The 25,940-nt window shown below is 45.2% G+C and overlaps 1 protein-coding gene across 1 annotated transcript in view; it reads left to right on the top strand.

The window, feature by feature from the left end:
- ACTR1A (actin related protein 1A) overlaps positions 1–19,907 on the top strand; it is a 262,729-nt gene extending 242,822 nt beyond the window's left edge. Inside the window, exon 11 of the mRNA XM_078643654.1 lies at positions 17,326–19,907. Coding sequence (XP_078499780.1) covers positions 17,326–17,695 — 370 coding nt within the window. The 3' untranslated portion in view covers positions 17,696–19,907. The remainder of the gene's footprint in view (positions 1–17,325) is intronic.
- The last annotated feature ends 6,033 nt before the right edge of the window (positions 19,908–25,940 follow it).

The raw sequence follows: 25,940 nt of genomic DNA, 5'->3' as shown, positions 1-25,940 counted from the left end.
TCTTCTTGTTTTTGATCTTTTGCTGTTCTTTTCTGCTTCTTCTTTTGTTTTGTAGGAAGGAGGATAATGTAGTATTCTGTTGAGTTATCTTTCTAGTCTTTGTGGAATCTTTCATACCCTGTGTTCTCTCTCCTTGAACAAAAGATTCCGTTTAGAATGTTGTTTAAATTGCCAACGGTATTGATGATCTACTGGCTGAGTGAGCTGCTGCGCAGCACTTGTTCTAATAAACCAGCTTACAAATCTACCTGCCTGTGAGCTAATTACTACAGACTGGCACCGGCTCATCGACATCAAAACCGCACTCTGAGCCGAGTAAAAATCTACCTAAAGGTCCCGACTCCCACCCTTCGGAACCGAAAAAACCCACGGAACCGAAAAAACACGTTCCAGTTAAAGACAAGGGTCACAGTTCTAAGCCAACTACCAGATCCTACTCAAAAGACTCTTGTAAAGGATCCTAAGACTAGACAACTGTCTCTTAGCTCTAAGAAGAGACCACTAGAGGTGCCTGCACCTCCTCCTCCTCCTCCAAAGAAGAGAGACATTGCAACCTCTCCATTAAGGGTCCCTTCTCCACTTCCCCACACTCTTCCACCTCCTCCACCACATCATTCTCCTACACCATCCCCTCATCCAGATGATGATGTAGACACTGACTCTGATGACACAGGTGGGGGTGCTTATGAGCCTGTAGGGAACAATAGTCCCCCTCAGTCACCTAATCCATGGGATGATTATAACACCCCTGATGTCCCTTACGTCCCTCAAGACGATGTATATCCCTCCAGGCCTTCCCCCCCAGAGGACACTATAGGTTTTAACCTACTAGTCCAGAGGGCTGCCCAGTACCATGGGGTCGATTTACACACTGACACTGTGGTGGAAGATTTCTTATTGGACACATTTGATAATACACAAATGTCCACTGCCATTCTGCCAATGCTTAAGGGGGTCATTAAGCATGTGACAGAGGTCTTTAAAGATCCTGTCAGAGCTCGAGTCCTCAACCCCCGCATTGAGAAAAAGTAAAAAGCTGCCCCTACTGATCCAGCTTACATTAGAGGCCCAGCACCCCTAGATTCCTTGGTAGTTCCTAACGCACGTAATCGTGCCAATTCACAAACATCAGGTGCGGCCTCACCACCAGACACGGAATCTATGTTCCTTGACGCCTTCGGTAAATGAACAGCGTCACAGGCAGCTAACATTTGGCGCATTGCCAATACCCAAGCGTTGTTGGTAAGATATGACAGGGCACATTATGATGAACTGGAGTCCATAATGCAGCATCTACCAGACAAATATAAAAATAGGGCCAATGAACTCATACAAGAAGGCAAAAATATTACTAATACTTCTATTCGTTGTGCCCTAGATGCTGCAGATACTGCCTCAAGGACAATCAATACCAGCATGCTTTTGAGTAGACATGCCTAGCTACGTATTTCAGTTTTAAACCTGAGGTACAAAATTCCATCCTCAATCTGCCAGTTGATGAGACACATTTATTTGGCCCTAATGTCGATGTGTCTTTAGAGAAAATGAAAAAAGACACCGACACAGCAAAATCTATGGGAGCCTTGCAGCTGCAAGCTCCCAGACGTTCTTTTTGTCGCTCATCATATAGAGGCAACACAAGAGACTACTCCTCCGAAAGCCCCTCCACTTTCTACAAGACCCCTAGCCAATCCACATTCACTAAGGGCTACCAAAGAGGGGGTTACAGGGGTAACAACAACAAAGGCAGAGGCAAAACCAACAACTCCCGCTTTGCCTCCACCCCTACCCAATGACTTCCCTCCCCTTCCCCCCCCAACATTCCACTCCTGTGGGGGGAAGACTACAACAATTCCTTCCTGCCTGGACCAACATCACATCAGACAGGTGGGTGCGACAAATTATTCAGTCAGGTTACTGTCTAGAACTAACATCTACCCCCCCCCAAACATACCACACAAACAGCGCCCAGTGTCACAAGAACATCTATCACTGTTTTTTTTGAGGGGGGGTTTGTCCTCATTCTCCACCCGACTCGCTCCATTATATCCTAGAGAAATCGTCCGTCATCTCAATGTTGCCCCCACTTCAGAGGATTCCAAAAGGCTCGCTTATTTTAGTTACCCGATCTCATTAAGTCCGATCTAGAGACCTGCATTACTGACGCCTGCCAGTCAAGAAAAGAGGGAGGTGTAGAATCCTTCCATTTTTTGCAAATTTCTCTCCTGGCCAGAAGTATAGTGTAGAAAAGAAGATATTTAGCCGGGCCGGTGTCTCCCTCCACTACTCCAAATATAACCAGAGAGGAATTAATTGCAATGGGGCGGCCCAGCGAAGTTGTCAATGATCTACTTATGGAGTCCCAAAAGATAGACAGAGTTGGACAGTCAAAAAACATATGTAGATCCGAAGCAGCTGTTGTCCCACACCACATACATGATACTGGGGAGTGTTTTGAGAATTTTGAAAGCCTCTGTGGTGAATAATAGGCCCAATGCAAAGTGAAGAGGTGATTCCTTCGGAGCCATGCTGGTTTAACAATGTCCCACATTTTTTTACAGGAGTTTAGCCAAAGGCTTTCAACATCCTGATCCAAAAAGGAACTCCCCCAAAGCTTATCGGCAAGCTGAAATTCGCCATCAACCACATCTAGTATTGCATGGTACCAAAAAGAGACTTCCTTTTTTGCCGGGATTTTATTAATGAGCTGAAACTCAAGATGGTTACCTCCTCCTACTGGGTCTTTACTCTGGGTGGTTGTCAACGACTGAGCCCAACTAGCCATCTGTAAGTATTTAAACCTGGAGAGGCTAGAACCAACCCTGTCCCTGAGAGATTCCCGTGAAATAAGAACTCCTTCTACAAACAGTTCTCCCCAAAGCTCGACTCCAGTGTCCCTCAAAGGCAAAACCAGTCTATCCTTAAGCCATCCCGGACCCCCCGGTGAATCCACAAAGGTGCCAGACCAGAGAAGTACCCTAGCATTACAGAGCTACGCAACTTGAACCATGTTCTGGCTAAGCCCTGTAAGACCTTTAGTTTTATTTTAATTTGGGGTCGCCGAATTTAAACAAAAAACCCTCATGTGATACCCCGGCCCCAATAAGCATAGCCTTAAACATACAGCCAACCCCAGTGTTAGTAGGCATCTTCAGAAGCATGCGAGAATGGGTGTAAGTTGAAATGCCCATGCATACATCTGAAGATCCGGAGCGGCCAGACCTCCTTTTTCTCTTCGCCGCCTAAGTTTCTTCCAGGCAATCCTAGGTGTATGATTGGCCCAAATGAATGGGTTGATGTGGCTCTGCAAATTACGTAGAGGGGTAGGTTCAAAATAGAGAGGAATAGTATTGAAAAGAAAAGTAATTCTGGGTAAAATTGTCATTTTCACTAGATTTACCCTTCCCAAAATGGACAAGGGTAATGAAGACCATCCTCTCATAAGTTTCCGGCAATCCTTTGCCACCATAGAAAGGTTAGTTTCAGCTATTTTGCTGACATCCTGGACGATCTTAATACCAAGATACCTCATTTTTTAACTGAGATGCACCCCTGCCACAGACTCCCCCATATTCCAAGCCTTGATCTCTTTTTCTAGAGGCATTAATTTCATAGCCAGAGATTGCTCCAAAATCCTGGGCTAACTTAATGACCGAAGGAAGGGCTGTATGCAGTTCCGAAGAAAAAATCAAGATGTCATCCGCATAAAGGGCCACCTTCCTCTCCCACTCCCCGTACCTAAAGGGCTTAATGTTAAAGTCATCTCTCAACCGTTGTGCAAAAGGTTCAATGTACAAATCGAACAGGAGAGGGGAGAGTGGGTAGCCCAGTCGCGTTCCCCTTGTGATGTTAAACGGGTCAGAAAGAGCTCCATTTACCAGAAGACAAGTCGAGGGATTCTGGTATAATAACCTCACCGCACGGCAACATTTTTCTCCAATATTAAACTTACCTAAGACCCCCGACAGGAATGACCAATGGACCCTGTCGAAGGCCTTAGTTGCGTCGAGTGTCAGAACAGCCAGGGGAAGAGATTCAGTAGTCGCAATATCAATAGCCCCCATCACATCATAAGTCAGATCGAATAGCTGTCGACCCTTAAGGAAGCCCCTCTGGTCCTGATGCAAAATGTCACCTGCTACCAGCCCCAGTCTTTTGGTCATAATAGAGTGTGAGAAGTTGGCCTGATGTGCAGTGTTCACTATTCTAGTGATCACTATATATCAGTCCAAACAACCCTTATTGATGATTGGTTGTAAGTCAACCTTATAGACCAGCTATCCTAGTAGCATGGATACGAGCAGTCTAAGGCTAAGACTCTAGAGGGCGTGTTAAGCCAGCTGTTTTACCATCACATTACCCCTTGAACACCCAGTGAAAGGACACCACACAAGTGTTATGAAAATAAACAATGTATTTATTAGAATCACAACAACCCTGTACTCTTTATGAGGACAGGGTGCTAAGCACACAACAAAAACTCTTACGAAAATACTTAAGTTAGCACGGTATACACAAATGCCCGAGGGGCACGAAAAACCATATACTTTAAAAGTGGAATGCGAAATTACTAGCAGGTAAGTACAGTACTACTAGGCTTTGGAATCGCTAGGACTTGACTAGGGAATCGTTAGATTACTTCTAGGAGACCTAGGGGACTCGGGTGCAGAGTGTGCACTCTCACGCGGGATGCGGGACAAAGTCTATGGAAGCTAGCAAAGTTAAAGTTAGTGTTTACGGGCGAACCCGACCTGGTAGGAAGAAAACGACAGTGGATCCTGACCCTTGGATAGTGAGGCTATGCTGGGGCACCGAAATGCCGAAGTTACCTAGCCCAGGGGCTGCAGCTGCATAGGTCTCAAAAGACGTCGGGAATCCTCGTTGCCGGACCAGGAGCCTGGAAGAAAGATGCTGGCAGGCGACCAGTGAAGATAGTTCGAGTTGATCCAAGCCTGGATCTGGAAGATGGATGACACCTGAAAGCAGAGGGGACCAAGTTCGTGACTACTAGCCAGTAGTCAGTGGGCACCAGGAGGGCACCGGATGGCAGTCACCTCGACTAGGTGAGTGGGCGACGCTGGCTCTGCAGATCTCACGGACCAGGAGGCGTTGTCGGCGACCAGGATGGAGAGGCGAGCTGTCCCACGATGGATGAAGCTGTCGGCGTCGAAGTTACCCAGGATTGGGCAACAAGCCTTGGCTAATTCAAACCCACGCGGTGGACTCAAAATGGCGTCTTGAGTGGACCAGGAGGGTCCGGGGTGCTCCTCTTCGGGAAGGGAGCAAGGGCCAGTCTGGAGCAACCAGACCAGCAGCAGTGATGTCGTCGGGCGTCGTTCAGAAGGCCACAAGCCAGCGGGCTAGTAGCCAAACAACGCGGTGAGCAGCAAAAAGCAGAAGGGCCCCACGCAGATCGTGGAGATGCTGGGAGGCTGCACTTCGGTGCTGGAGCTGCTCAGGGTCGGGGCTTCTCGGACCCCAAAGCACTCACCAGGAAATTACTCGGCGGGCTTGCTGTGCAGAAGTCGTGCAGTCTTGCAGATGGCCGGTCCCTCGAGGTCTCGTCGCACCCACGGTTCTCAGCTGGGCTGTAGAGGTGGGTAGAGGTCAGAGGTGCCAGGGAAGCCGGTTCTCGTCGAGCTGGGCAGTCGGATTCCGGAGGAAGGACTTGCAGCAGACCGCAGTGTTCTTTAGATGGTGCCTGCGGATGCAGGGTGACTACTCCTTAGTCACAAGGGAGAAATCTTAGGAAGAGTCTTGAGTTCCTTTCGTGGAAAGTAGTTTCAGGAGTCAAAGATGATCTAATTTGGAAGGGGGCCTGCTCCTACCTTTATCTGGGAAAAGGGGGCTGGCACGCGACTAAGTCCTGCCCTAGGGGTGGGACCAGGAGGGGGGTGGTTACACCCATTTCCTTGGCGGGCTTTTCCCCAGCACAGGGTCTGGAGTGTCCCTGGAACTGGTTCAAGCCAGCCTATGCACAGTGAGCACCGGGGTGCCACGTGCAGTCACCTTCCTCTGAAGCCCTGCCTACCTACAATACACAAAATCCTGTCTGGGACGGTGCTGGCACCGCCCCTGGCAGGAAACCCTTTGTCCTTATCTCCTGCTCTGGGAGGACTCCCAGCAGCAGGAGGGCAGACTTGTGTCTCGGTGGCAGCATCCATTTTGTGGATGCTAAGGCTCTGTCTGACTTTAACCGGGGTTAGGGGTTACATACATGTCGTGTCCCTCTAGAAGGGTGGAATTCTAACCCCGTCGCCAGAATTGGCGAGGGGTTAGTATTCCAATTCGTATGACACCTTACTCGACATGTTTTGATAAAGCGATACCAGAGTTGGCATATAACCGCGAGGATTATAATGCACTTAAGAGTATATGGTATGCGATATCATGCAAACGGCTAAGGGATGGATCCCGAAAGCCGCAGACAGGCTCAGCTCATGCCAGAGCACCATATCACACGATTCCAAGCACTCTGCCTTCAGGATTGTTAAGGCCTGCCATATGAGTGACTGATAGGAGATCTGTGTGTCCATTTTAGGGTTAGATATAGGTATACTATATCTAAAGCAAAGGGTGAGTACACCACCTTGCCCCAGCTGTCGTGCAGCCAGTTGTGTCAGTTTTGGATGGCCATCCAGGGGTGGCATAATACATGCTGCACCCCCTGGTAGGCCCTGGGTACACCTATGCCCTGGGTACCTAAGGTACACTGTGCAGGGGCTGATAAGGTGACTCAGTATCCAATTAGATATGTACCTAAGGTACATGGAATCCATTTTACAGAGAGAGCAGTAGGCCTGGGGTCCTGAATAGCAGGGCCCCAGGTCAACTAAGTCAGAAAACCAGCAAAACACCAGGCAAAAAGTTGGGGGCAACCATAGTCCGGGATCTACCTTCCTACATAGAGGTAAAGATTTTATAGTCCACGTTAAGGATAGAAATAGGCCTATAGGACCCACAATTAGACGCAGGTTTGCCAGGTTTTAAGATCAGTGTTATGGATGCGTTATCCCACGAGGCTGAGGGAGATAGCTCTTCCTGAAGAATCTGTTTAAATAAGATAGTTAAAATAGGGACAAATTCTTTTCCCAAAACCCTGTAGATTTCAGAGGGAAGGCCATCAGGTCCTGCTGCCTTCCCCTTTTTGCTACTCATAATGACTGCATTAACCTCATGTAGCTCCTGTAGGGTTTCTACAGAGGTATCAGAATATAAATCTACTTCCAATTGTAGCTTTACAATTTCGGCCTCAATAGTGGAGACCTCCTCTCTATATAATTTGCTCCTATGGGTAGCCCTACTAGTTATTTGACCCCTTAAGAAGACCTTATAGCTGTCCCATACACAGCCTATTGAGGCCGAGCCAAAGTTCATTTCCATGAACCACTCAGTCTCATTCATCAAGGAAGAGATCTCCTCGTCTTCCAAGAGAAGCGCACGATCAAATTACCAAATTCTAGGGGAAGCATGGGCAATACCATCCAATTCCAACCATATGGCTGAATGGTCTGACGGGTGAGAGGGAAGATATAAAATATTCTTTACTAGACTCTTCAAGGTCTGACTAACTAGGATAAAGTCAATCCTTGATCGATGTCGATATTTATAATTACGGAATGACACACCTAACTGTTGCCCTGACCTTAGTCTCCATATATCTAAATAGGCATATTGTTTCATAACATCCAGTAAAAAGGCCCTGGTTTTCGAAGGGACAGAGGCCCGACTGTTTGGCGATTTATCCAGATAGGGGCCTAAAACTATATTAAAGTCACCAGCCAAAACAATAGGTTCTGGAAGCAATAATAGATGAGAAAAAATGGATTTAAGAACTGAAGGGTCATCGTGGTTCGGACCATAATATCCGACAATAGCGATTTGACCACCAGAAATATTAACTGTGGCGATGACCCATCTGCCACCTTGGTCTACTAACTTGGAAATAAGGCGAGCCTTTGCTGACCTCTTAAAAAGTATCGAAACCCCCCTGATATTCAAAGTCTGAGTTGTAGAAATGCAGAAGTCAATCCATGTATCCTTCTTGACTAGTGAAAGCATCTCTGGTTCTACTAAATGAGTCTCCTGGAGAACAATGACCTGCGCAACAGAATCACGGAGATATTGCAGAATCTTCTCCCTTCTGAGTCTGGTGCGCAGACCATTGACATTCTAGGAGAGAATCATAGCTAAGATTGCCTTGCCTACCCTGCAGCCATTTACACAGCAAGAGCCCCCTAGACCTAACTAATGCCGCCATAATTACACCATAAATTACTCTATTAAAAAAAACACTGCGGAGAGGAAAATGAGGAATTTTTAAAAAGTTTTTACCTTGCAACACCCACCCACCTTCCCCGTGCCCTGACCAGCCCCCCGTAGGTAGCCCTTACCCTACCTATCCGGACCAAGTCCAGAAAGTAGCGCCCCACAGGACTCCCGCAAAGCTTTACTCCCTAACAAGAAAAAAGCATAAGATAAGAAGCCGCTTTTGATTAGAGACTTACAAAAATAAGAACTACTAAATCCCATTCTCACTTTCCACGCTTAAACCCCCAGCTATAGAAAGAGGTTTTGCCAATAAACATAAGCCCGGGGGATCAATTAAATAATTTTCTAAAGATATAAAATAACATTCCTATATTGAATATAGAGTAAGAATAGACTAAGCCCAAAGACTAGGCTGTCCTTGGACCGAGGTGAGGTGAAGCAAGCCAACCAGAAGAAATAATTTTACAAGAAGCTAGGACCACCTCCTAAATCTATCCTGATGGGCCTTCCTCTTTACCCAAGTCCAGCAAAAGTTCATCTGCTGCCTGTACCGATCTAACATTATACATTTTATTATTGTGCATTATTCTCAGTGCAGCTGGAAACTTAAGTTGTGTGACCGCACCTAGCTTCCTGAAGGCCTCCAACCTCCTCCCCAGTTCCCATTGCCTGTCCAGGGTTACCCTAGACAGGTCTGATCTTATCTGAAAAGGGAACCCCTTGCCGCTCAAGTTTTTCTGTTTTAGAGCTTGGTTAAGAATAAATTATTTAAGAGAATAGGTATGGAAGTTAACTAGAACCTTCCTAGGCTTAGATCTATGTGGGTTTCTCCTAAAGGGGTCCCTATGAATTCTTTGAATATCAGAAGATAAATCTTCTACTGCCTGCCTAAGCCCTAAAGATTCCTTTAGGAGTGCGATCACATACTGCTTAATATCCGAGCCCTCACTCCCTTCAGGAATATTAAGAATTTGGAGATTATTATGCCAAGCATTATTCTCCAAAACCTCCACTCTCTCTGAGAGGACAAGATCTTCTTTCTTAAGATTGATAATGTCTGCTTCGGCCTTATCAAGTTGGAGAGAAAGACCTGCCACAGTACCCTCTAGGGCCACCGTCCTAGCTTTGAGTCCATCGATTTTGCTTTCCAATGATTCACAAAAATTTCTAATTTCTGTCTGGTTGGCTGTAGACACTTCAAATCCTTTTTTTATATTCAACGTCAAAGATGAGAACATGGATTCTAGGGAGGCGGCTGCCAAACCTCCTTCAGCCTGAGAGTTGCTTAACACCAAAGCAGTAGCCTCCTGCTGCACCACAGCTAATTCAGTTGACTCAGTTACATGCTGTGTTCCTAGAGCAGCCTCACCAGCTTCCACAGGCATCACAGTATCAGATTTTTCCTTGGTAGTATCCTCTAAGACCCCTGGGACCCATCCACTGATGTCCAAATTATTTACCCCTGACGCGGACCCTGCCATTTCCGTGGTTTCAAGAGGAAAGGAGACTTGCCCAGGGACTGTTCTACAGCATGGGTACTCACAAACTTTCTCTCGGGGGCCAAATTTACAGTGTGGTTTGTGGCCGGGGGCCGCACAGGTGGGGGCTGGGTCAGTGGTGGAGGGGGCGGGGCTAGAGCAAAAACATAACTGTGACCATGCGTCGCCCCTGCAGCGGACGCATTCATCCACTGAGCCACTGAGCCACCAGACCAGGCATACACACATATCCCTATCTCTATCTCTCTCTCTCTCCCTCCCTCCCTCTCTCTCTCTCTCTCTCTGTCGTCCTCCCTCTGTCTCTCTCTGTCGTCCTCCCTCTCTCTCTCTCTGTCATCCTCCCTCTCTCTCTCTCTGTCACCCTCCCTCTCTGTCGCCCTCCCTCTCTGTCGCCCTCCCTCTGTGGCCCTCCCTCTGTCGCCCTCCCTCTCTCTCTCTGTTGCCCCCTCTCTCTCTCTCTCTCTCGCTCTCCCTCTCTCTGTCGCACTCCCCCTCTCTGTCGCCCTCCCTCTGTCGCCCTCCCTCTGTCGCCCTCCCTCTCTCTCTCTGTTGCCCCCTCTCTCTCTCTCGCCCTCCCTCTCTCTGTCGCACTCCCCCTCTCTGTCACCCTCCCTCTCTCTGTCGGCCTCCCTCTCTCTGTCACCCTCCCTCTCTCTGTCGGCCTCCCTCTCTCTGTCGCCCTCCCTCTCTCCCTCTCTCCCTCTTTCTCCCTCTCTTCCTCTTTCTCCCTCTCTCCCTCTTTCTCCCTCCGTCCCTCTGTCTCTCTGTCTCCCTCTGCCTCTGTCTCTTTGCTGATCTCTCCCTCCATCTCCCTCTCTGTCTCTATCTCTCTGCCTTTCTGTCTGTCTCTGAGTACTCATTGTCCTTCTGAGGAAAATTACATGTGCAACCTATCTCTCTCTCCCTCTCTCTGCCTCTCCCTCTCTCTCTCTCCCTACCTCTCTCTGTCTCGATCTGTCTCCCTCAATCTCTGTCTCCAGCTCTCTCTCTCCCTCTGTTTTCCTCCCTCTAACTCTCTCTCTCTGTCTCCCTCTGCGTCTCTCTGTCTCCCTCCCTCTGTCTTCCTCTCTCTCTCTGTCTCCTTCTGTCTCTCTCTCTCTCTTTTTCTCCCCCTCTCTCTTTTTCTCCCTCTCTCTCTGTGTCTCCCTCTCTTTTTGACTCCCTTCTCTCTTTGTCTCTTTCTCTCTCTCTCTTTGTCTCCCTCTCTCTATCTCCCTCTCTCTGTCTCCCTCTCTGTTCCCCTCCCTCCATCTCTGTTCCCCTCCCTCCCTCTGTCTCCCTCCCCCCCTCACTCTCTCTCCCTGTCGCCCTCTGTCTCCCTCCCTCTGTATCTCCCCCTCTATCTCCCTCTGTCTCCCTCTGTCTCCGTCTGTCTCCCTCCCTCCTTCTCCCTTCCACTCCCTCCCTCTTCCTCCCTCCATCTCCCTCTCTCCGTCTCTGTCTCTATGCCTCTCTCTCCCTCTCCTCTCCATCTCTCTGTGTCGCTGCCTCTCTGTCTGTCTGAGAACTCAAAATTAAACGTGCAAACATTCTAAAAACCGCCAAGTTCTACAGGCCATGCTGACCTGTCATTGGTAACTGGTTGAACATTAGATTGTGCATGCTGATTTTTTACGTCATCAGTGATCTAAAGGCCAGCCCACAAATACAAGCCCCCTGCATATGGGCTAAACGTACTTTAAAAAAAATGTTCAGTCATTTATTTTTATAAAATGGAAAACAAGCACAGTCCAGCAACATCAGAGGACAATTAAATTATGCTTCATTTTACATGTTTATTCACATCTTTGCCCGTAGATGTGGCAAGAAGGAATATCTATTTTCAATCATTAAACCACTGCATCAAACAAATCAAGGGGGCTTTTCAATATGGCAGTTAGAAAGTTTCTCTTTCTCATACTCACGCCCGAAAATAAGATATATTATCTACCTACCAACAGATGTATATCAAGTTTGTTTCTAATTGGAAGCTGCAGTAGGATGACCTTTTCCGAGTGAGTTTGGGAGACACTGATTTTGCGCATGCTTCTTTCATCATTTTCCCTGTGAATGCGCCCCCGAGAAATCACAACAGGCGGAATTGCAGTTGATTCCGAACTGTCTGTTGTTTTACACGAGGGCCGCATGGAAATGCCTGGCGGGCCGCAACTGGCCCGCGGGCCGTACTTTGAGTACCGCTGTTCTACAGGAAGCCCCCTCTTTTACAAGGTCTAAAACTTGTGGCAAGACCTTAAAATATGATCTTAAAGAGGGTGTTACTCTTGTGCCGAGACCCAAAGCAGGCTTGGCAGACTTGCACGTTTTAGCTCGATTAGCCTTCACTTCACCACACAGAAAAGTAGAGATATTGCTTTTCTTATTGTCAACTGAGAGACTCGGACTTTGGCTCTGACCCTTAGTGCCCCTACTTGTCTCGGACAAGGAGTCTTCCTCTCCGTTAGCCTCACTCCTAATATTTTGTATTTTGGTCCCAAGCTTCTTGCCCTTTTTATTTGTAACAGCAGGACCAAATACTACTACTTTCCCCTGTGCAGGCTGAGTCTGAACCGCAGGGTCCGTTAGCAAATCTCCTCTCACCTTAGGTCGGCTTGTTTGTCCTATAACCTCCTTACCCTGTCGGGTACTTGTGGAATCTACCTCCGTTTCGTCTGGGACTCGACCTCCCTCAGAGGACCTGGAAGCACCGGTGCTGCCGCTGCCCTGAGCACCCCGGAGGAGGCTCCGAATCCTATGTCCTGTTCGGAGCTCCAGTGCGGCCGTATCCCACCGCAACAGCCCAGGCACTGGGAGGGACGCTGAAGTCTGAAAGCACATCGGCGGTAAGGCACTCAGTAAGGAGAGAAAAAAAGGAAGCCAATATACAAGGTCGGCACGCCAGAGCAAAAAGAAAACGGAGGCGCTAGCGGTAGACGCCACCACGAGTAACAAGGGTGACGAGCACTCGGAAGAAAACAAACCTCTCAAAACTAGGAAAAAGAAAGACTCCTCCACCCCAGCAAGGACCGGTGAGTCGATGATTTAGCAATTTCATGAACAACAATTCGCGGCATCAGATGGGGGAGCAAACAGGCATTACGGGAGCCCTGGTCCGGAGCGCAGCGGCGGCTCAACTAGCTGCCGCCATGTTTCCCCAAGTGTGGTCAACATCTATCACTGTTAAAGCAAGAAGTAATATCTTTGCTTGAAAAAAGTGCAATAGAACCGGTTCCTCTGCACCAACAAAACAAGGGGGTTTACTCCCTATACTTTCTTATCCCAAAGAAAGACAGCTCTCTAAGGCCTATTCTCGACCTCAGACCGCTAAACATATACATACAGTCAGACCATTTTCACATGGTCACACTCAAACAAGTCCTTCCTTTCCTATTACAAAACGACTTCCTTGATACTCTAGATCTCAAGGACGCATACTTTCACATTCCCATTCGCAAAGCTCACAGGAAGGATCTCAGATTTGTAATAGACGGGCAGCACTATCAATTCAAAGTACTCCCATTCAGAGTCACTACAGCACCAAGAGTATTCACCAAATGCCTAGCAGTAGTGGCTGCACATTTATGAAGACAGCACATCCACGTCTTCCCGTACCTCGACGACTGGCTCATAAAAGCAAGCTCATACAACCAGTGTGTAGAACACACTCGTGCCACGATCCAACTGCTCCACAACTTGGGGTTCACAATAAACCACACCAAGTCTCATCTGCAACCATCCAAAGTACAACAGTACCTCGGTGCCACAATAAACACCTCAACAGCACTAGCTTATCCCACTCCAGTAAGGATAGCCAGCATGCAAACTCTACTTGTTGGTAGACGGTCGGACTCATCGCTCTCTGCAGTGGTGGAGCACCAAAAACCTTTCCAAGGGGCGACCAATCCTAGTGCCAGTTCCTCAAATAATCTTGACAGCGGACGCATCGCTGTCCGGCTGGGCGGGCCCACCTACTGCAACACACCATGCAAGGCAGGTGGACACCGCAACAAAAGTTACTCCACATCAATCATCTGGAGTTACTAGCTATATTCCTAGCACTGAAAGCTTTCCAACAGCAAGTATCAAAGAAAGCTGTGTTAGTCCGCACGGACAACATGACAGCCATGTATTACATACAGAAACAGGGCGGAACACACTCCCTGCAACTCTCTCAGCTAGCACAAAACTTTTGGCGGTGGGCTATACCTCAAAACATATTCCTCGTAGCCCAGCATCCCCCAGGAGTACAAAATACCATAGCAGACCTGTTAAGTCATCAAACACAACAGATCCACGAGTGGGAACTTCATTTGCAAGTTCTTCAACCATTCTTTCAGATGTGGGGACAACCTCGGATAGACTTTTTTGCCACCCACGAAAACACCAAATTCCCAAGCTTCGCCGCCAGTTATCTACATCCACTGTCCAAAGGCAATGCGATATGGATCAACTGGTCAAACAACTTTGCGTACGCTTTTCCACCTCTACCACTCATGCCACTAGTAGTATGCAAACTACAGCAGCATTCTCTGACCCTCATCCTAGTTGCTCCAACGTGGGCCAGATAGCCGTGGTACACCACACTGCTACAACTGTCTGTAGTGCTGCACCAAAAACTATACCTGTCTCCACGCCTTTTAAAACAGAACCGTGGATAGATCAGGCACCCAGACCCGGCTCAGCTCAACCTTGCGATCTGGCTCCTGAAATCCTAGAATTTGGATATCTTAACCTTCCTCCAGACTGCATGAATGTTATAAAAGAAACTAGACGTCCAACCAATAGAGCATGCTATGCAGCTAAACGAAAACGCTTTGTAATATATTGTCACAACAACAATATTAATCCCCTAGACGTGTCTATACGTGTCTATTCAACACATCATAGGATACTTACTGCACCTCCAAAGATGTAACTTAGCCTACACATCTATTAGACTACATCTTGCACCCATAGCAGCATATCTTCAAAACAGACAGCATCTATCTCTGTTCAGAATGCCTTCTATTAAAGCCTTTATGGAAGGCCTTAAGAGAATAATTCCTCCCAGAGTACCACCTTCACCAGTGTGGAATTTGAACATTGTTCTCACACGGCTAATGGGACCTCCCTTCGAACCTTTACGTAAATGTGAACTACAATTTTTAACATGGAAGGTTGCGTTCCTAGTAGCTATTACTTCTCTACGGCGAGTTAGTGAACTGCAAGCACTAACCATTCAAGAACCTTTCTTGCAAATGCATCATAATAAGGTCGTTCTCCGTACTAATCCAAAATTCCTACCCAAGGTCATTTCTCCCTTCCACCTCAATCAATCTGTGGAACTGCCAGTTTTCTTCTCGCAGCCACAAACAGTAGCAGAGAGAGCTCTTCATACCCTAGATGTCAATAGAGTGTTGCTATACTACATTGAGAGAACACAACCTTTCGTAAGACCAAACAACTTTTTGTGTCTTTCTCACCACCACACAAGGGTTATCCCATATCAAAAAATGGGATAGCTAGATGGATTGTCAAATGCATACAAATTTGCTACCACAAAGCTAAACGTACGTTATCTGTTCCTCCTAAAGCCCATTCTACAAGAAAAATAGGGGCTTCAATGGCATTTTTAGGGAACATTCCCCTAGATGACATCTACAGAGCAGCTACATGGTCTACACCGCACACATTCACAAAACACTATTGTGTAGATGTACAAACCAAGCAACAAGCTAATGTGGGCCAGGCTGTTCTCAAAACATTAATTAAAACTACTGCAACAGATAGGGGTGTTCGCCGCTAACAGTGGGTACTGCTATACAATCTATGCACAGTGTGTAAGCTGCAGCTCATATGCCTCGAACGGAAAATGCTACTTACCAGTATGCATCTGTTCCTGGCATGTAGAGCTGCAGAGTTACACACGCCCACCCGCCTCTCCGGCTACCCTTGTCTGTTCCAGTATTATCTTAATTAGATACAGATTACACAGACATCCTTCCTTTTCTTAGGAAGCTTCATCATTTCCCTAATGGCAAAAAACAATCTGAGGATGGAGCCGATGTCAATGCGCAGTATGGTCCAGAGGAGGAGTCACCTATCTCGTGACTTCCAAAGAACTTTTCAGGACAAAAACAAACTGCAAACATCCGGGCCCAATACTAGCTGGTGATCTATGCACAGTGTGTAACTCTGCAGCTCTACATGCCAAGAACAGAAGCATACTGGTAAGTAGCATTTTCCTTCTGGTTGGCTCCCAGCTACTCACAAGTGACAGCTTTAAGAATTCTGAAAGCGCTGGGGTATGTTTTTATGCTGTCATACATCGCCATTTTCAATTTTGGTTTCATTTAAAAAACACACAGTGTGAGTGCTATTTCTATTAAGATGTACTAGAATATGTCTACTGTGGCTGATTGGACTGTTTTTTATTTATGTTTTTTAAAGACTTAACCCCTTCCATGCTCATGACGGAACGGTTCCGTCATGAGCTACGGTTGAGCTGTGCTCATGACGGATCCGTTCCGTCACGACCACACCCGTTTTTATTACGGCCCAGCACCGGAGGGGGAATCGCGGTCGCGCTGAAAAGGTTAACATGTTGTCTCCAGACATCATTTATGGCAAAACATTGCTTCCAATTTGAAAACATGATTATTTAAAAATATATTCTGGGATCCCGCACATGCACAAAGAAATTATTCCTTTTATGCATTTAATTGTCTGTGATGGAGAATAAATACAAATTAATTTGTGAGGTAAGGGGGTTTGTGAACAAACGTTTTTGATAAATGTACACAAACAAAATCATTTCCATAGAGCCCTGAATCAGTTTCGCTGGATTTACGACTGAGAGGCCACCCCCATATTTGAATATAATGTTGAGGGTCTTCTATTGGGTAGTTACACAACATGCAGTATTGCCTAAGGTCAACGGCTAAAAGGCGTCCGTTTCAGGACTTTAGGAGTACCTGTTTGTTTTGAGGACTAACGTTCAACTTGATAACTCATTATATGGATATTCAGAGTTTACCAGAATGCACAACATCCTTTTGTATTTTTGAAACAACATGCTTCGGTATTTGAATAAAATAACACATTTGCAAGCATTTGAAACCAAGAAAAGTGATAAATTAGCTATCTTGACTATAGCTCCCTTAACTCTTATTGCCTTACACCTTCACGTAACTGGTTATTTGATTCACATTTATGTAGTTTGAATAATAGGACTTTTTAGCCATCTAAACTACTGTATGGTAGCCAATCCTCTGAATTTTGAACTGTTTTTTTCCCTACGTCGGACTTGGATAAACGTCAGTCATCAGATTCTGGTCTCTTCGTACTGGTGTTGCAGTTTCAATACGTGCCATCGTTCCCTAACACCTAAGCATTTGTGCTTCTTCTGCATTTTCTACTTTGTTAGTTCTTGGACCGGAGTTCCTTAACATTGCAGGTGTATTCTGCGAAATATGATCAAAGTACTGTATTATCTCTTGTTAACACAGTAATTTAACAATTTGAAATGTTTTACCACTAAAGTTTTTTTTTTTTTGCATGAATAAATTAAATCTTTATCATTTTCATATTTGACTTGCAGCGGGTCCATTCTGGCATCATTGGACACCTTCAAGAAAATGTGGGTTTCAAAGAAGGAATATGAAGAAGATGGAGCGCGAGCATTCACAGGAAAACATTTTAACTTCACCCTTCCTGGAGTCCGCTCTTATTTAAATTCTCGCTTTTCGAAATTCGAGTGTGCAGTATGGAAGGAGGTGACTGTATGTGTGTGTGCGCTCCAGCATGCCAAAAATGCCAGAGAGCAAAGTCAAAGAAATGGCTTCAAAAGGATTTGCAGAGGAAAGAGAGAGACACTGGTGGAATCATCCCATTTCTATTCCTCCTTTTTATTTTTAATAGGTCAAGTAGTGCTGAAAGGAAAGAAAATTGCCTCTGATAAGGACTGTTAAAGAAAAAATGCAACACTTGAATATTTTTAAGTAACCAACAGTCATGAAAGAAAGTTGTGGCTGACATGGGAAACAACTTTTAATGGGTCCACAGCGCTTGAATTTTACAGTTAGACTAGTGACATAGGATGTCGTTTTGTGTGTGATGCTACAAGTACGAGCAGCTTTTCTTTTTTGCACATAGAAATTCTATTAACAAATTTGTGGTTTAAGTGACACTACTAACCTCACTAGCCTGACATTTAGGCTCCTTTAACTGAAAAGATGGAAGGCCTTCGCTGTTAGAAGATCTTTCATCTCCTTTTAAAATTACGTTTTTCAATAGATAAAAAACAAAACAGTATTCCAAGTTTTAGGCTCTGTAAATGCTAGCCTTTTACCACCCTTTGCTTAGCACTTCAGGCATAAATGATCAGCACTGTTTTGGTTATGAACTTTCAAACAAGTTCTGCCGATAGTTTAGCAATGGTGGTTCTTAGCTACTGCTGCATGGAGAGTGTGAGGAGTTGGGAGTACGCTGGGTGTAACAATTTTAATTATATACTTGCGTTCTTGCAATATATATTTTTTGTAACCGTAAAGCGTAAAAATGTTTAAAAGTGCAAATGTTTTGGGTCCACCGTTTATCTGTAAAACCATAAGTCAAACATATTTTCTAAATGTATTTTGAAGAATTCTTAGCTTCGAAAATGATGACTAGAAGCTTGGTCATTGCGGAGGTTAGTTTGGTAAGATATGAATCATTCATAGAGTACTCTGGCATGTTGTTTTGCATTCATTTAAGAAAATATTTGGGTTTTGAATGTTTGTTTGAACCAAGCTATGATGTATCCTCCTCTTTCCTGCTTATTCTATTTTTTACTTTCATTGCCAACCTAACAGGTTTTTTGACTTTCATAATTTCTTAGAGTGGTGCCTTCCATTGAAACTGCTGTCCCACAACACTAGTAGGATCATGTATGGTCTTACAACAGCGGATGGCTTTGTTATAGGCAGTAAGAGGGCTTTTTCTTTTCTGCACAATTTTAATATAGTGTATATTAGTTGCAGTTGCTAGACAGTGATGTTCTTCCGTTTTATGTCACAGGCACTGACTGATTACAATGTTTGATCCTTTTAATAAGGTTAAATCCAGCGTGCTTCAACTAGTCTCAAACCTTGCTATCCCAGTAAAACAATCAAACTCTTCTGGTCAGTTTGTAAGGAGAATTATAAACTTCTCCTGGATGTCTTTTAATGATCACTTTCGTCCACATTTCAATCTGTTTTTTAATGATTTATTTCATTGATAATTTTTATTGCTAATGCAAAAATATTGACAGGAAAGGTTTTAGGTGTGTCAATAAGAATTACCTATATCCGTCACCTCTTTGTATGTGTGTGCTTATGTATATATGATGGGAATTAATTCAACAGTGTTACCAGTTAATGCTAGAGGCTAACTTCTGGTTGCTGCCAGTATGGACACCCTACTTAACAGGTAAAAAGGTTATCTTCTCTAATGTCCCACAACATTGTTCTTTTTGATGTTTACTCTCCTTCATTGTTTGCACTATCCATATTAAATGGAACAGTGTTACCTTTGTTATTTATTTAAATGTTAGGGAATGACTCACTAATTTAGATGACATTAGAGAATAAACAGAATTTTACCTGTAATTTGTGCATGGTTGCATTTTATAACTGGTTTTGTTGTTCCAATGCCAAAACAATGTTTACAGCACATTTTGTTTTTCGTGCACCGTCAAATTTTGAGTTTCTGGATCCGTTATTTTCTGGTAAACAAGTGCACTTTGCTTGAAAATTACAGGATCAAAGTAGGATTGTTATAAAATTAAGTGACAATGTCATTACCACTGGCAGTTATAAATTGTAAAATATTGGAACAATCTGCTTGTGGCTTTATTTAGCATTGTGTGAAGTCTTCATTGGCACTGATGATGTCTCTTTTATGCAGCTAGTCAGAACGCATAGAGTATTTTACCTGGTGTGACTGGGATTGCCAGGTGCTAATCCCAAACTGTTCAATTCATGACTCTGCTTTTGAGAACCAAATATTTTGCATGAATTTATCAAGTTTGTCATTTTCATACAGAATTCCATTGTGCTTAGTAATCGCTTTATAGCTACAGATATGTTAAAGGTTCAAAATAGTTTGACAAGAATAAAATGTCTGTCATGTTGAACAATACAACTGACAATTTTAAAAACAGTCTACATTGTTTTCTCGTTTTAAGTTGCCATTTTAATGTGTAATTTCAATTTGCAAGCCTTTCCGTTATATCTACATCAAAGATCTAGAATATGTATGTTTGCATCTCAAATGCTGTCACAGTTTACTAGGCACCATCTCTGTTCTTTTTATGAGTCTGCCAGGAAAATTGCATTATATTTCTCGGAGAAAAATGCAGATAAAATAACAGAATCATTTGGTATCTCGGTGTTTAGTACTCTCAACCCATTGCTGCATCATAGCCGCAAATAATGATGATTTCTACCCATAGAGATGGACAACTCACCTTAAAAGAACAACATACCTCTATATTTGTGTGTGTTTTTATCTCTAGTCTCTTTATTCCTTCTTGCACCTACGAACATGTTTGCAGCTTGAAACCTTCAGGATTTCACAGTAGTTTTGACAGACGGACTGGACTCTACGAGGATAGATTGTGGTTACGGTATAGTATTTGGAGCGATAATAAGTTAGAAGTCCACCAACAGGTACTATTGGCTCCTCCTCTCTGCTTTTCACTAGAGTATACTTTTCACTAGAGATGCACCAAGGTTAGGAAATGCATGTAAAACCCGGAAGGTAAAGACATACAAAAATATGATGTACAAAGAGGAAGATTGGTCACAAATGAGGTAGCGGAAACTACTGTAAATCTCACTGATATAGGTGTTCGCTAAGAAAATCGAATTAGGCCAGCAGTGTGACACTCATTACATGAAAGTCCCTTGACTTGTCAGCTGGGATGGAAGATAAAAAAATATTCTTTATCTTTTGGCACTGAAGGTTTAATATGTCCAAAATATTCTCTCTAGTAAAATCTTAAAATAGGCCAAATGACGTTACAGCACTTTTAACACCGCCAGAAATGTTGTTCATAATCTCTAGTTCACATGCCTTTACAATTAGTGAAACTTCAATGGTTATGTGTTTCTTGAGGAAAGTGTTTGAAATTAAAAGGTAGACAGAGTCCAATGTCTTCGGTTTCCTTAAGCAAAACTGGTACTATTGTGCAGCATTGAAATGTTTTCGATAGTTGTTTCTTTTTCTTGAGCTTTATTACTGCAGAATAGTGTTTTGCTCGACTTCCAACTGGAAGAATTTGGTGACTAATCAAAGAGTATTCTAGGTAGATCACAGCAAGGACCCATATATACCTGATATTAGTGCTTTAAATGGGAAAAAATAAGTGCCAGTACTCTTAAAATGAGCTAGGAGTGTAGCAAGTGGGCGGGGCTAAGGACAAGACATAAAAGACACTTCTACTATGTGGCCGAATGGCGAGTACCTCTATATTCTCGAGTCGCACTCACAGAATCAAGCAGCAATGCTCACACAAAGCATTCTAAGAATGTCCTTTAAAATACCCCCCCCCTAGTGTCTAGATTCGCTCCCTCTTTCACTCGCTTTTTTCTCAGACACACACACAAACGTGCACAACATCAGGCAAACACCCAGACACACGCAGACAGACACTCACACAAAAGACTCAGGTGGGATGAAGGCCATGGTACACCCCTTATCTCCCGTGGTTGTCTTAATTGCTGCTATTGCTGCTGTCAGGGAGATGCCTGGATTCCAGTGTGTGCACAAATCCACACCATGGTGTGAATGTGATTGACAGCGCAGGGCCTGAATGGACCCTGCTCTGTCAAACACAGCGTGGCGGTGAACACCGGACATTATGCAGATGAGCCCTGCTGACTTGTTTAGAGGTGGCTCAGCTTGGGCTAGAGGCGCTTTGGCGGTCAGACAGCCTCGTTTGTGCTCGTGAGCACTAGCAACAATGAGCCTACCTTTGATGAGTACTGGTACTCTCCTTGGCAGCAGAGAAGTGCCGGTACTCAGAGTGGTAAAAATGAGAAGTGCCGGTACTCCGTACCGGTGAGTACCGGCCCATTTAAAGCACTGCCTGATATGGTTGATGACGAATAAAAAAGTAGTGCGGGTTGCAAGCACTGCCTTCAGTCTGTGATACAGGAACAGTCATAATTTGGTATCACGAGACGTACTTTATGGTTAGATAATAGTTGATTTACCTGTATTTCAAGTTTTAAAACTTGCTAATAATTGACCCTTTAAAAAGAATGACTTTGGTAGGCCAAAAAAAGATGTGAGCAGTTAATTCGTTTACTGTGTTCCTTAAATCAGGGACAGTGGATCTGCTGAATGGGTGGAACACAGTGCTGTGATTGGTACATGTATGCCTAGTTACATAACAGTACCTACTGCCAGGATGCAACTGGAGCAGCCACTGTCTCAATTTAGACTTCAGGATATCAAAATTGACTTTCAAACATCTTGCATTCTGCTTGGTTTAGGATATCTCTTAAGTAACCATGTCACCATAATGATACAAATGCTTCTTGCCACTTCCCAGAGGCTGGACCAGGTGGGAATACAACTTTCAGTTTTGCTAACCTTCAATGAGGCATTGTAGTGTTCTCCCCAAGGGCCACAATATGATGTCGAGCGGATCACCACCAACAGGCCGTCGGTGGTGGTTGGACCACCGCATAATGATGTGGCCGATTGGAGTGCAGCGGGCGGAGGACCGACTGATGCCGCCAACAGGTTCAAGGAGCCCGTCGAAGCTTAATTTCTACAATAGGGTTGGAATGGGACTTGGGGGGGGGGGGGGGGGGGGGGAGGGGGCCTATTAAGGCCATTGCCCGGGGGCCTCCACTATGGGGCCAGCGGGGCACATGTGGTGCCCCCCAAACATCCATGTGCCAGCCATCATATGGTACCTGGCACACAGTGCATGGATGTTTAATAACAGACCTTTTTCAATTGTGGCTTGTGCTGTGGCCCTTTTCCGGCCCGCAGCACAAGCCGCAATTGTAAAAGGTATATTTCCGACCACCTTCACAGCGATCGAATTGTAATAAAACGGATGGAGCCGCCTACTACATGTTGGGCGGTCTCAATCCTGATACGATGGCGGTCAGACGCTCGTTCAACTGCCATTGTAATGAGGGCCTAAATGTTTATTAATTGTAGAGGAGACATCCATGATTATGTAATGTCACAGTGTTGCTTTTCTTTTTTTTTCTTAAACATATTGAGAAAATATACTGGGGTTTAGAAATGTATATAAGAAGCAAAATATTTGTAGTACTCTGGCAACTGATAGACCCGTTTCAAACGTTCTGCTTACTGAAAGAATGATCAAAACTTGGTCTTAAAACAAATGTAATATTTATTATAGAGAGATTCTTCCAATGGTGCTTGTGTGCCACGCAGTTTGCAGCATCTCTGAAAAATCCTAGCAGTGGTTACTTTATAAGTATCAATTTATCAGCATTTGCAGTCATTTATCCCTCATGCCTAGTGTGGCATGAATCCACATTTGTGTCAGAAAAAGCCTAGTAACAGACGAGAAATTGAGTGAAAGTGACCTAAGATGACCTTGGTCAGTAATCGTAGTACCGTGATCAAAAAAATTAATGCCACTGTCCTGGAAAAAGCAGATGAAGCATAAGAAGAAGAAGAGGCTCACAGGTGAGTCCCTTTGATGTAGTTTGAAGTACAAGACCAAATCACCTCAGACCGCTCTTCCTCCAGCAGAATCGTTCCCCAAGTCAGAACTTGTCGAAATAGTTCTGCGTGGGAGACCAACTCCACTGGTGCCGCTGATGCCAAGTAAAGGACCTTTAAAGGTTCTTTTGCAGCTTATGCCTCCTGTTGCTTCACCTCTGTGCTATCGAGAATTCCCAATGCTGTGGACCAGTATATCCCTCTTTCTCCGTAATATGATGGAGATGTTTTGCCATGCAGCAGTCCCCTCTGGCACACCTCACTGCTTTAGGACCATCAAGGGTTTGGCTTGAGATTCCACTGGAGGGTCTTTCCTTGGTATTTAGCTTCCTGTTTTTTCCACTATGGAAAACCTTTGGTGGCAGCCAGACTTGATCCATGGCCTATGTTGACGCTACTGCAGGCTGTATCTCTGGTGCCAATTCTGATGCAACCAGCCGCACTATTGACTCCACCTCTGGTAATGCTGGGTACACAACCATCCAGGGAACCATCAGACACTGCAGAAATCCTACTGATGTCCAGAAGAAAGGCCCGTGGTATTCTGGAAGAAGAAAGATGCAGAGAAGAATGTGCTTCAACCCTGTCAACATTACTGGCAGACCATGAATGACTTATTCAAGTCTGATGCCTGAAGTGGTGCCACATGATACAGATGACAGCAGTGAGGCTGCAGCTTTGCTATTAACCCTTTCTTCAGATACAAAAGACTATATTGATTTGTACATTACTCTCGGTCTAGACACTTCACCAGATACAGACGTTTATCCTCAGTCATCATGACCATCGCCTGCGAAATTAGCCTGGTTTCGTTTTACTCTCACAAATACAGCTACATTTTGGGAATTTCCCATTCCTTCAACAGAAACCAAATATACTAACAGAAGTTATGCAGCCACCCTCTACAATGGCTGAGCGTCTCCTACATTAACCTTTGGCACTAATGGAACCGGTGAGGAATGTGTGGGGGAATCCCGGCAGTAAACCACGTTATGGCCAGGTAAGGCCCCAGGTGATCCACCATTCCAAGCGTTTTACTCCTCACCATAAAATCTGATTATGTAGTCTTCTACTGTACAAAACAGGATCTTTCCTTCTCAGCTCATCCTCATGACAGTCAGTTGAATAAATGTTTATGAAGACGTTCTCTTCAGGTAGCCTTTCTCTTTGTTCAATTAACGCTGCTCGTCTTCTAGGCTTTTAAATGCACGATCTTTGTGAAATGGCTGCAGTGGTCTTCAGAATTCACTAGATCACCTGAAAGACCGTTATGCCAAGGTGGTATGTGCTGCACTAAGGCACATCATTGTGGTGGCACTTGATACGGCTGACTCAGTTGCTTGAGACAAAGTCTTCTCAGTCACAGTATGCCGGTATGCCTGGTTCTGATAGATACATTTGCCGTGTGGATTCCTCACCTTGTGAATACCCCTTGCGTCAGCAACATTCGGAAATTCTTTTTTTCGTAGCCTCGCGCCGACGTGGACTCCTGACGTCATAGAGACACGACCTCGCTCGCGACTCCGCTGACGTCACCGACGCCTATAATAGGCCCACGCCGGCGTGATGACATCAGTTCCCTTTTTTCCGCGTCGTCGACGCTAACGGTTTCGGGATACTCTGTAGCCTTAGTACATTGTTACTTCGTTTATTCGATTCTCCATTCTCAGATATTTCTATTCTAACTGTCATGTCGACAAAGAAGACCGGTTTTAAGCCTTGCAGAGAATGCGGGAAGATGATGTCCGTTACGGACCCTCACCAAGACTGTATCTGGTGTTTAAGCTCGGATCATGACGTCGATGGTTGTTCATCATGTCAAAAGATGAATCCAAAGGCTCTTCGTGAGAGGGAATCTAAACTTCTTGTTGCCAAACTTAAAGCAAGTAAGGTTAAAAGATCCTCAAAGCATCCGAAGAAGTCGAGGTCGAGGTCGAGATCCAGGTCAAGGTCTCGAGAGGCGTCGGCCTCGAAGTCATCATCCGGTCATGCTTCCAGTTCCCACAAGAAGCATAAGAAGAGGAGACACGGATCCCGTCATCATTCCAGATCGAAGTCTCCCAAAAGGATGAAGTCGAAAGTGATTCCTCCTCATGAGTCGGAAGGTGAGGCTTCGCCTTCGGAGTCGATGGTCCATTCTCCGACTCCAGTTCCGGATCCGACTCCGACTCCGTCTCCGGCTCCGTCTCCGGCTCCATCTCCGGCTCCGGAAGACACCGATGGAGTTCCTGTTGAGGAAGGGGCTTCGAATCCTGTTGAGGAAACAGATTCTAATGTGCCTTGAGGTCAGCCTGAGCATCCACCATTCCCGACTCCAGGTCAGGACCCTTCTGCGTTTTTAAACGCGATGTATGGTGTTTTCTCGAGGTAGTGGTACCCCTCTGGAGCGCCTTCGGGTCCCATGGGTCCTATGGCTTTCAATTTGGGTGTTCCTCACTTATGCTCCAGCACCCTTCATGCCATATATGCCGGCTC

Source organism: Lissotriton helveticus, chromosome 5_1 (genome assembly GCF_964261635.1).
Source record: "Lissotriton helveticus chromosome 5_1, aLisHel1.1, whole genome shotgun sequence".
NCBI lineage: Eukaryota > Metazoa > Chordata > Amphibia > Caudata > Salamandridae > Lissotriton > Lissotriton helveticus.
This window is presented reverse-complemented; position numbering and strand designations above follow the sequence as displayed.